The 12,266-nt window shown below is 39.7% G+C and overlaps 1 protein-coding gene across 1 annotated transcript in view; it reads right to left on the reverse strand.

Annotated features, from left to right (window-relative positions):
• Positions 1–288: 288 nt before the first annotated feature.
• LOC124788113 (ER membrane protein complex subunit 8) overlaps positions 289–12,266 on the reverse strand; it is a 49,278-nt gene continuing 37,300 nt past the window's right edge. Inside the window, exons 4-5 of the mRNA XM_047255237.1 lie at positions 6,359–6,453; positions 289–2,496 (exon numbers count right to left, since the gene is read on the reverse strand). Coding sequence (XP_047111193.1) covers positions 2,331–2,496; positions 6,359–6,453 — 261 coding nt within the window. The 3' untranslated portion in view covers positions 289–2,330. The remainder of the gene's footprint in view (positions 2,497–6,358; positions 6,454–12,266) is intronic.

Genomic DNA, 12,266 nt, shown 5'->3' on the forward strand with positions numbered 1-12,266 from the left:
ATGAAGAATACATGTCTCTAGTATGGAACATAATTTATATATGAGGAAAGGTCTCTCTCTCTCTCTCTCTCTCTCTCTCTCTCTCTCTCTCTCTCTCTCTCTCCCCCCCCCCCCCCCCCTCCCCCTCACACACACACACACACACACACACACACACACACACACACACACACACACAAAACTGAAAGAGATGCTGACTGCATCTTCTTGAAAATTTTGTTTTGATTTTTATGAAAGTGTTTTCTTGTATTTGTACTCAATGTCTTATGTGATACAAAAACCATTACTGTAATTCACATACAAAAACTGCAAAACTTGTTGTTGTACATGACTGTAAAGATAATCACTGCAGAAAAAAGTTCTTATTGCCAGCTTACAAATATAAATTACACACTTTTTTTACAGTAACTATGAGCATGCAGATGTGGGTAAGAAGACTTACTGAGGATGTAGTGTATACATAGATGAGCAACTGGATAGTGGAGATATGTGATTGTAAAATAGTTACCAGAAACAAAGGTACACATATTAAAAGTTGAAGAGTGATGTGGCAAAATTGGAGAGAAAATATGAGGAAATGCCACTTAGAGAGACTGATCAGCAGAATGAAACACAGTGAAATGGGAAGAACAAGGTGAGAAAGAATGGACAGCATTACAAAAAGATGATTATACAACTGTCAACAAAATAAGCTTGATTATAGGATATAAACTGCTGAGTGACGGGAGAATAGATATCAAGACTTATAAAAAACTGTAGCTTTCACTGCTAAGTCTTGCTCTGCTGATTATGTTAGCTGGAGCTAACAATCAGAAATAAATGCACACAAAATTAATCACCTAAGAGACAATGACATGGGGGGTGGGGGGGGTAAGTGCAGAAGAGTACAGGTGTTGCAAAGCACAAGGCATTCAAAGGCACGAATGAGTGACAGAAGGGTGGTACTGTGTAGGAATGATATGGAGTATGGGGCTGGGGGGGAGGGACATTTAACTATCATGAGAAATAATCTTATTGTTTCCCTATGAGGATACATACAGTCCAAATGCAATTGCTCCTGTGGCACTTTTATGAGCATATAACAATTTATAATTTATCTATGGGAGAAGAAAAGAAAACCACAAAAAATGTACACATCTCCTATTATTATGAAGAACTGGAAGAGTATGTTAACCAACAAGAGCAAATTCTTGAGTTTATTGTTGCATGTGTAGAAACATCAGGTATGCAGTCTGCATAGTCTTCAAAATTTATGAATAAGCTTATGAGGTTCAGACAGTTAATTTTCATCTCTGAGAAGAAATTCTTGTTAGTAAGTTGATAAAATGTTACACTCACAGAAATATGTCATAATCATATATGTTAACTGATTGGATAACCTGTGTCATTGTGTTTCTAGAAACAAATGTTCTGCTTGGGGCAAAATAGGGTAATATTAGTTCCATGAGCAGAACAGACTAATTGTACTGAAAGTGACAGTAGTTGTATCCGTATGTGATAACTGTAGATAAATCTTCTCATTTTTATATAATCGTCATGTCAAAATATCTACTACTCACATAGGGACAAAAAAAACTGTAACAATAGATTTAACAACTTTGAAATCTCAAGGTTACAAGGATCAATACAATAGGTATTTTTTTTCTTACATTATCTTTGAATGGTATAAATTTCAACAACTTACAAGTTTAATTTCAAATTCCATCCTGTCAATTTAAAGTTATATATACAATCCAACAAACCATACACAATAATTAAATCATAACAACACACACAAAATCTGAGTGACACACAATTTTTGGCTCAGGCAAACTGTGTGTAAATTACAATACAAGGTACAAGAAGTGGAGCTATTCACTGTTGCACATACTAATGAAAACTACAAAATATTACAACATGTCATATGGTCTAACAGCAAACTCAACATTGAATATGCACATATCTTTTGCAAATGGTGCTTTTTGCAATTTAATGTCAGTGATAAACAAACAAGAATGCCCTACTGTCAGCAGAAAATTTAATTTACTATCACTGACACCACTAAAACTTTAAAAAGGAGAATGACTTCCAGTCTTGGAATGCTTGCTGATGTGAAGGAGGTCATCACATTTTAGGTGCTTGTCACATGGAGAATATTGCCACAGATATATTCAAGATGTGCTTCATCCACAAACCTTGGTCTGAGAACAACAAAACTGTCCAGCAGTTATATAAATAATATAAATTTTCTGTTCCTCATCAACAAATGCAGAGGTATGAGCCTGAGATGATATATAATTTGGTTATCACCTCAGGGACTTTTTTAAAAATATATACATATATACAATCTCTTAACCTACCACCTGAACTGCATTATCTATTATATCATTTAATTGAGCATTTGTCCAGTCCAGTGAGATATCATCTAGATGATTGTCGAAGTCCACCAGTTCTTCATAAGCTCGTTGCTGCACTAAAACAGCTGCAGAGTCCAGCGAATTCGCCTCCACAGAAAAACTGAAAACAAAATCATTGGCTACCTTAGTTATAAGAATTACAAGAATTTTCAAATATCTCCCTCTCTCCACCCCCTCCCAATATACGAGTCGGCAGAGACTCTACCATTAAGTAAGAGACTAGAGAAGGTTGTTGGCCACTGACAGTCCAGAAGGTCATCTTTGTCCATACCTGGAAGGAAGATGCAATGCATTCCCAAAGAGGAAGCGTAGCATTCCCAGCATTGTTCCTTCCTTTGCTTAATTAAGCAGAGCCCCTGCATGCAAACTGCTTAAAGGTTAAACATAATAAGTAGGCCACTATGGAATGTTGCTTATATTGTTGAAGAGCACCTTAACAAGCTCAGGTTGTTGATACAATTTCTTCCAACCACCGCAAGCTTGACCATTGATGCGACAGTGCCCGTGGAAAGTGGGGCCAATGTTTTGGCAGCATGCATGACAGCAGCAGAGACGTCTTTGAGAACATCATGGATGGTTCCCAATTGGGAGGCTGCAAAGACAGCATCCTTGGTATAGATCTGCCAGTTCGCCTTCTGAAGCAATGGTCGGCTTGATGAATGGTGGCACAGAAGTGACATGAACACTTTAAAATGGCCACTATCAGATAGGGATTTTTCAATATATCTCTCTAGCACTTTGATACAACAGCACATACAAAAATAGCATACTGATAGTTTACTTCTCTTCTACAATAATAAATTCAGACAAATTTCCAGAGCAGAAACCATTACTATTTCTCTTATGTTCCTAATAATTATTTGGTACTAACATCAGAGCTCGCGTAAGTTTCATTTACTACTTGTAAAACAAATTTCCAATTTTCCTTTATTATTACTGCAATTTTGAGGAGATTTATGTGTGAAAAGCCTATTGTTAGTAGATGCTCAGTCTTAGCATCCATTTCTATCAACTGAAATTTTGAACATTACTGATATAATGCTATTACATTATTCAGCAATCTCCTCTCATAATGACAGGAGAGTTCTACGATCAATTTTCATTGAACTGATTGTCTCTCCTGTTCCAAAATTATAAACCTCTTTTGAATTTACCATTGGTAACACTAGACTTGTGCAGTTTCCTGTAACACTATACAGTCCTTAATGCACAATTTATTTGCACAAAAGAAAATGATCAATAGAACTCAGCATGTTTCATATTTTCTTCACACATATTGCAAGGCTAAACACTAAAAAAAGAACCACAGCTACTTAAGCCAAAAAATTAATTGTGAAAAACTTATCTAAAATTATTTGAATACACAGTCATTTTTCTTTTCTGAACAGCACCTTACAGTATTACGTATTATAATCCAGTACATAGAAATTTTGCTCTAGGCTTACACATAAATCACATCACGAAATCGGGACTATATATAGCAAATAAACATAAAGCTAATGCATATTTTTCCTGCATTGATGAACATAGCAAGTATTTACATGTAACAACAAATTTCTGTTACACTGTATCACACTGCATGGAAAGAGTTATGTCAAAAAAAAAAAAAAAAAGTAGGTTTCAGAGCAAATAACACAAGAAGCAATACTGGACAAAGGCATACATGTTTATTGTTCCTCCATCCTATTATTGAGCAACAAATCAATTATAGCATTTTAACACTGATGATGTAATTTCTTTTTTATTTACCAACCAGTTATTAAAGAGTGCCTGGTAATTTACGTCTTTGTCTTTGGAAATCACACTTTTGTTTGAGACTCCATTTATTCAAAACTGTAACTAGTTTCAATCCACAGTCAAGGCTATCAACTAAAGCCATAAGACATAAAATTAGCTGGAATAATGGTTATTACTTGACCTAAGATAGAACTTAAGAACTTATTAAAAAAATTTCACATATGATATACTGCTTACAGATGCCATGAAGCAATGCAGGTGATATTTTTATACCACTTTGTAGATTTTTGTACTTAGTCATTCAACAGTACTAAACATGGTCCTTAGTGAGTTCTGTTAACATTTTGCTCAGCAGTTAGATGAAGTGCAGGCACGGAAATAACACTAAAAGACTATTATATCTTTACTAATTTTCATACATAATTAAAAAAACTACTAATTATTTAATTCATAATTAAACCATAGTTTCTACTCACTGACGGTTAGTAAGCAAATTTTATATGGGAAAAAACAGCAACTTCTTATGTGCAACAATGCCACTGTCATCAACTGACCTATAATTTTCATCGACAATGAACCACAATACTCCATTAAATTAACAGGAAAGAAATATACCACTGGAAAAAATGTTAGTACACACTTTTAGAGGCTTCCATTTTACTTAAGATTTATTGTTGCAACAGTGCACATGGAGTACATGAAAAGATTACATTTACAGATCAACAGCACAAGCGGATCTGAGGTACCAGATATCAACCCATGCTGAGGCACCCATATCAGTACATTGTGTAGCCTCCGCAGGCAGCTATGCAGGCACTGACTCTGGCATACAGTTAATCACACAGATGGCAAATACTGTCTTGGGAAATGTTATGCCACGCCTGCATGGCCTGTTCACATAGTTCTGTAAGAGCTGTTGGTTGAAGAGTTGCACGAGTCACTTCTCATCCCATCATATCACACACGTGCTCCTCTGGAGACAAGCCCAGAAAGGCTGCTCAGCAGGGAAGTTGCTGCTCGTGTTGTGGAGCACACTGAGTTTCATGGGCAGGGAATGACACTTCACCCTCCTGTTGCAAGTACAGCAAAAGAACATATCTATAACATTCTGCACATACTGAGCACTAATTAGTGTCCCTTTCCAAAACACCAAGTTGAATGAGAGTTGTATCTTCTCACATCACAGTCCATAAGGCCTGAGGGGTGGGGGTGAGCGAGAGTGTGTCTTTGTTGAATTGGATGAATGCACTCTAAAAGACAGTGCTCACCAGATTTATGTCATATGTGCAAATGACCATCACTTGTGGGCAAGCAGAATCTGCTTTCATCTCTAAATACCATGGCATGCTTTCCATGTTCCAAGTGATCCTCTGACAATATCACTCGAGCCGTGCATGTTGATGCTCTGCTGTGAATGGAAAACAGACTATAGATCTGCATGCCCACTGCTGATAACCAACTCTCAACGGTTCATGTTGACACATCTGGTCTCAAAAAGCCTTCTTATCTGTGCTGTGGCAGCTGTACAACCTGTCATTGCTGCCTTTATTACAAAATGATGATCATCGCGGGTGTGTGCTGCATGGATGTTCAGAACTTCATCTACGGGTGTGAGAATGTTCACGTGACCACAACTGACACAGCACATCCAACTTGTGTGACAATTTTCCAGAAGAACCATCTGCCACTCTAAAAGCCATAATTTGACCCGTTTCAAACTCACTCGGTTGTAGGAAGCACAAGTGCATCTCCATGACATGGTTGCCTGCCTGTTTCACATGTTTCCATCACACTGAGCCTTCAGGCTGTGAGCATTCCCTATTATATGGTAGACACAGATGGTGCTCTGGTAGCTATTCCATTATGCTACTTTTAGCACATGACACTGAAACCAGTATCAGTACATCCACTATTCCTCACGTGGCATATGCGGTCATCAGATCAAAACCAATGTTGTCTTTCCACATGTACTAATATTTTTTCCAGCAAAGCATATATGGTTAGGGCATATACTGAAGTATAATTTGAAGAGAATTATGTTAACAGTTGATAAATTTTACTAAACTTTCTTGCTCTACACTTGTCTAACTCTACTATGAGTCTGCAAAGCACACACTGCTCACAGATAATGCAACAACACAGATATGATTAAAACTTAATCTTTGTAGTGAAACTACCATAATCACATTGTATTCACACTATTTTCAAGTAATTTAATGATTTACCTTGATCTATCCTTTGGTTTCCACTTTCCATCAGCATTCTGTAATACACACAGTGCTACATTGTCCATCGTCACACTCAGCTTCTGATTGTTTATCTGGAAAATATCACCAAAGGTCCACACTGTGAGCAGGGATAGAAAAATAAAGGAAAGATAAGTACAACTAGGCATATCACGGTAAGGAAGGCTAAAGTATAACAAAAATGGCATCTGAGAAAGAATCAGTATGAAATTATTACTCACTGTTTCTAGATACAAACAGGAGGGCCTCAAAACAAGATGATGCAAGTAATTGAAGTTTGATAACAGTTACACTTATGACTTAGACTTAGTGGGTGAGGTACGGAACGTTCCCAGGAAGTGCAGCACAGCATTGGACATTTACATGGTAGAAATATGCCTTATCAGAATGTGGATAATGTTACATTTTTTTCAGGTGTTTGGATACAACAACTAAGTACCTTAAAAGGAAAACCAACTACATTAATAACAACTATAGATAATCTCTCTTTGAACAGGTGGTGCCTTAACATTTCTTCCTGAATAATCTATATTAAGAAGTTCATACTGAAGGTGTATGTATACTTTCAGAATTTTTGCAACTGTGCCACAAAAGCAACAATTCTAAGTGAGAAGAATGAAACAATATACCAGCCACCCAACAACAAACTAATATCTCCACTTTGTGAATTTAGTGATGCCTGCTCTCCCAACTCTGAACATGGAAATTATTTTCTTGCAGATTATTTTTCTGTTAACTTTATACTAATTTCTATGCTTTAAGCACATGGTCGATCCTGTGCACAACACCAAGGGAACAAAATGCTAACTAATTTAATCAATGTCCCACACTGTTTGCCCCATTACCTTCAACGTAGGGTAGGGCGGGGGGTGGGAAAGTGCAGGGAAGACAAATATCCATTGCAAACCAGTGTTGATAGAGCACTCATCTATCAATAAAGCTAATGCATTAGTTCAGAACATTAAGTGCCCTTGCCTAACCACGTCACCACAGATGGGTCCCCTCTTATCCTGAAGTTGGAGTGACCTGCACTTTTCTTTTAACCTTCTCCAAACTGTCTCTCTCTTAGCCCTGATGAAGTGACTATTAGTTACGGAAGCTAGGAAGCGTTTCAACTTTACTCTCTCTCTCTCTCTCTCTCTCTCTCTCTCTCTCTCTCTCTCTCTCTCTCTCTCTCTCTCTCACACACACACACACACACACACACACACACACACACCACTGGAAGTGAGCACATGTCACCTTTTTGTGTCTATCAGCAGTGCTACAAATTTCACCACCTGAAAGTAAGTATGATCAGCAACTCTTTGTTAGTTTTCTTCACTGCATTTTCCATTGAAAATATTAAATTTCACATTTATACAGGTATTTAAATAGGAGGATACTACTGTACTAGTGTGTGACAACAGCAGTGAAACACAAATGACAGAGACTCGTATTAGCACACCTGGTATTGAAACACAATTACAGTAAAAAGCCCCTTTTTTACACTTTTCAGCGGACAGACCCCAAAAGGTGTAAAATGCAGGAAAGCATAGGAAACACAACAAGCGAAAATGAACAAATCACTGTTACTATCATCCGCTTTACATTGTTCAAAATATGAAATTAAAACTGTATTTAAATTATAGTTGAAATTATACACTGAAGCACCACAGAAACTGGTACAGGCATGCATATTCAAATACAGAGATACATAAACAGGCAGAACACGGCGCTACAGTTGGCAATACCTATACAAGACAACAAGTGTCTGGTATAGTTGTCAGATCTGTTGCTGCTGCTACAATGGCAGGTTATCAAGATTTAAGTGAGTTTGCATGTGGTGTTATATTAGGCGCACAAGTGATGGGACACAGCATCTCTGAGATCGCGATGAGGTGGGGATTTTCCCACACAACCATTTCACGAGTGTACCATGAATACCAGGAATCCGGTAAAACATCAAATCTTCAACATCACTGTGGTTGGTAAAAGATCCTGCAAGAACGGGACCAATGACAACTGAAGAGAATCATTCAAAATGACAGAAGTTCAACCCTTCCGCAAATTGCAGCAGATTTTAATGCTGGGCCGTTGACAAGTGTCAGCGTGCAAACCATTCAACGAAACACCACTGATATGGGTTTCCAGAGCCAAAGGCCTACTCATGTACGCTTGGTGACTGCATGACACAAAGCTGTATGGGTTGCCCAGGCCTCGTCAGGACTGACATTGGACTGTTGATGAATGTCATTACAAATTGAATCGAGTGGATGGACATGTACGAGTATGGAGACAACCTCATGAACCCATGGATCCTGTAGGTGGTGGAGGTTCGGTAATGGTGTGGAGTGTGTGCAGTTGCAGTGATATGGAATCCCTGATACATCTAGATACGACTGACACATGACACATACGTAAGCATCCTGTTTGATGACCTGCATCCATTCGTGTCCATTGTGCATTCCGACGGACTTGGAGAATTCCAGCAGGACGATGTGACACCCCACATGTCCACAGTTGCTAGAGTGGCTCTAGGAACACTATTGAATTTAAAAACTTCCACAGCCCACCAAACTCCCCAGACATGAACATTAATGAGCATATATGGGATGCCTTGGAACATGCTGTTCAGAAGAGATCCCCACCCAATCATACATATGCTTAAGGATTTATGGACAGCCCTGCAGGATTCATGGTGTCAATTCCCTCCAGCACTACTTCAGATATTAGTCGAGGCCATGCCACCTCATGTTGCAGCACTTCTGTGGCTCTTCAGTGTAATAATAAAAATGTAATAATATAAAATTATAAAAAACATAAAATAATTGTTTCTGTTTCTATCTAAGAGCAATTAGCTCTAGCTACCTCTCTCCACAGTATACACAGCATCAATCACAAAGACAATGGCCAAGTGCTGACACATACAAAGACAAGTGTGGGCCCTTTTCATTCCGATTGTGTTCAATGGTGTAAACAGAACAGTGAAGCAAACATCTTTCTTGAAACCATATTAAAAAGATTTTCATGTTCTAATGTGACATATTATTGATAATCATCATAAAATTATGGTAAATAAAACTTGTAGCACAATATTGGCTACAACACTAAAGTTGGCAGTCTTTGTAAACAGAAAACAATAGGCATGAAATCTACAGCTTGTTGCCAACAAGAATGTCACTTAGCTCAGGGGTGTCCTGGGTGAGAAAGAGGATGGAAATTGTCATGTTACAGAGCATCTTGAGGAGGAATGTTTATGTCTGACGTCAGATCACACCAATCTAAGACCACCCACTTAATATGGACTAGTGTATTTCATGTGGAAGTAATGACAATTTGAAAGAGAACATCACAGAGACAGCTGTCTTCAAAAGTGGTGTTTATTTGTATAAATGACTGAAATTGAATTAGAAATGCTATAGTACAATGCAATGAGCATAAGGAAGATTACTACTAGAGTCACTATTATCAGATTGTGATTATCATTAAGGCTGTGACTTAGCATATTTTCCACCTTTCCAAACACTGCGGATGGCTGTGATCCAACATACCGACAATGAAAATCTTGCTTACCATGCTAAAGCTATTTAACACAATCAATAACTGCGTATAGTGTGCATTTTCTGCTTTATTCCAAAGCTGACTTTGAGCAGAAATACGAAGCACTTTTTACATAAATTTGTATAAAAATCAACGCTGAAGGCCATGGTAACAGCATAGAAAACTTAAAATTCTGGAAATGTTTTAACACAGATGGAGCTGTAACAGGAGTGACTGTTGCAGCATAAAATGACGTCATGCGCACGGGATGAAGCCATTCAAATTTCCGTTTAGCCTCAGTGTAGTTCAGTCTGTCCAGGGCCTTCCATTCCATTATTTTCCACTCCTTCTGTAGAATCTTACAGTCTGGCGAGCAAGAGGGATGGTGCTCTCAACAGTTGACACAGATGGGAGGCGGGGCACATGGAGTATCGGGATGGGATGGACGACCACAATCGCGACATATGAGGCTGGAAGCACAGTGGGAAGACATATGGCCGAACTTTCAACACTTGAAGCACCGCATCGGGGGAGGGATATATGGCTTGACATCACAGCAGTAGACCATCACCTTCACCTTCTCAGGTAATGTTTCACCCAAGAAGGCCAAGATGATGGCACCAGAGACAACCTGATTATCCCTCGCAGCCCGGTGGAAGCACTGGACGAAATGGACACCTCGTCGCTCTAAGTTGGCGCGCAGCTCATCATTGGACTGTAAAAGAAGGTCCCTGTGGAAGATAATGCCCTGGACCACATTTAAGGTTTTATGGGGCGTGATAGTAACAGAAACATCCCCCAGCTTCTTACAAGCAAGTAATGCCTGTGACTGGGCAGAGGATGCCGTTTTTATCAAGACTGACCCAGACCGCATTTTTGACAAGCCCTCCACCTCCCCAGTCTTGTCCTGTAAATGCTCTACGAATAACTGGAATGAACACAAAGGATTCCCTATCAGCTCTCGTATGGACTAGATACCGGGGCAAATACGTCTCAATGTCATTCATAGCCTTTCGTTCCTCCCATGGTGTAGCCAGGGAGGGGAATGATTTGGAGTCATACATGTTTGCATTAAAGTGAGCCCTCGAACGCTTAGGGACTGCTGGTGGTTGGCCACCAGCAAGAGAAGATGTGTCACGCTTCATTGTGTGTCATCCACCCTGATGCCACCTACTCCGACCAAGGGCCCTCCCCACGGGCGCCACCCAGCCACAGCAAGGGCCACCTGGCAGGATGGCCATTGCCAGGCGTCCCGATGCCCCAGGGAGATAGGCATCTACTCCTTGGAATACGTGGGGAGTTAACAGCGCAGGCATCAGTAGAGCGATCCCTGTGATGTCAGGGGGCTACAGCCAACAGGGTACATGGCGGCCCCACCACAACAGACTGGCTACCGTGCTGGATATTAGGTGGCAAGTGGTCCACGGTCGTCGTCAGCGCAGAAAGCAACACTGCAGAGTGCAGGCAGTAATCGCACCCAGGAATGTATCCTCGCCCAAAAGATGGAGAGTGAGCAGGACTACAATTCAACGACGAATAAGCTGGCTAAAGGTCTCAATGCACGATGGACACAATGCACCAAGTAAGGCGCCCTTCCCCAATTGGCTCGCTCTTCGGAATAATTTTGCAGTATGGTGGTCAAACCCAAGAGGGGACCATCACATATGGGCCAAAACATTTGAGACTCCTTTTATTCACCTCTTACAACAAGCAGGAATACCAGGTAAAGGCAAGTGCTGGAGCAGAAAAGAGCGACTGAATGCAGGCAGCCACAGTAAGCCCACATCGTGGCCGCCGCCGCAGGAGGTTGATCTCCATGTCTGGATAAAGGAGACCATAATTAGGGTGCTTTGGGGTGCAGTGAATGTGGAGTGTGTAAGATATCAGCTGTTGTCGGCGCACAACTCACAGCAGCGGAATCCCCACCTCTGAAAGAAGGTGGAATAAATGTGTCAGTTCTGTTTGTCTCATTGCATATTTCTTTCAGTTGCATTCTGTACTATACAATAGCAGTTCTTTTTATTTAAGGGTCAAGTTTCATCGAGCTATGTTACTTGGCAGTGACACATGAGGCAAAAGTTACTTTCATCCTTAAGTTTTGCACACCAATGTATAAGACATGGCAGAAGTTTTAATCACCACTTGAATAAACAAAACAAAAAATTTGGTTATTTACTTAATGTTTTTATTTGTTTGTTGGTACATGTCTACAGTTCAGGTACACACTGAAATAACCATGCCAGGACACCGTAGCATGCCACTATAGTGTCTAAAACAAAATAACACAATGCAAGTTTAAATGGACTTGGTCATTTTGTTTTGCTCTTCCAGCAGTGCTATGATACTGTAGTGTAGAGATTTCAGT

This window comes from Schistocerca piceifrons, chromosome 3 (assembly GCF_021461385.2).
Source record: "Schistocerca piceifrons isolate TAMUIC-IGC-003096 chromosome 3, iqSchPice1.1, whole genome shotgun sequence".
Taxonomy (NCBI): Eukaryota; Metazoa; Arthropoda; class Insecta; order Orthoptera; family Acrididae; genus Schistocerca; species Schistocerca piceifrons.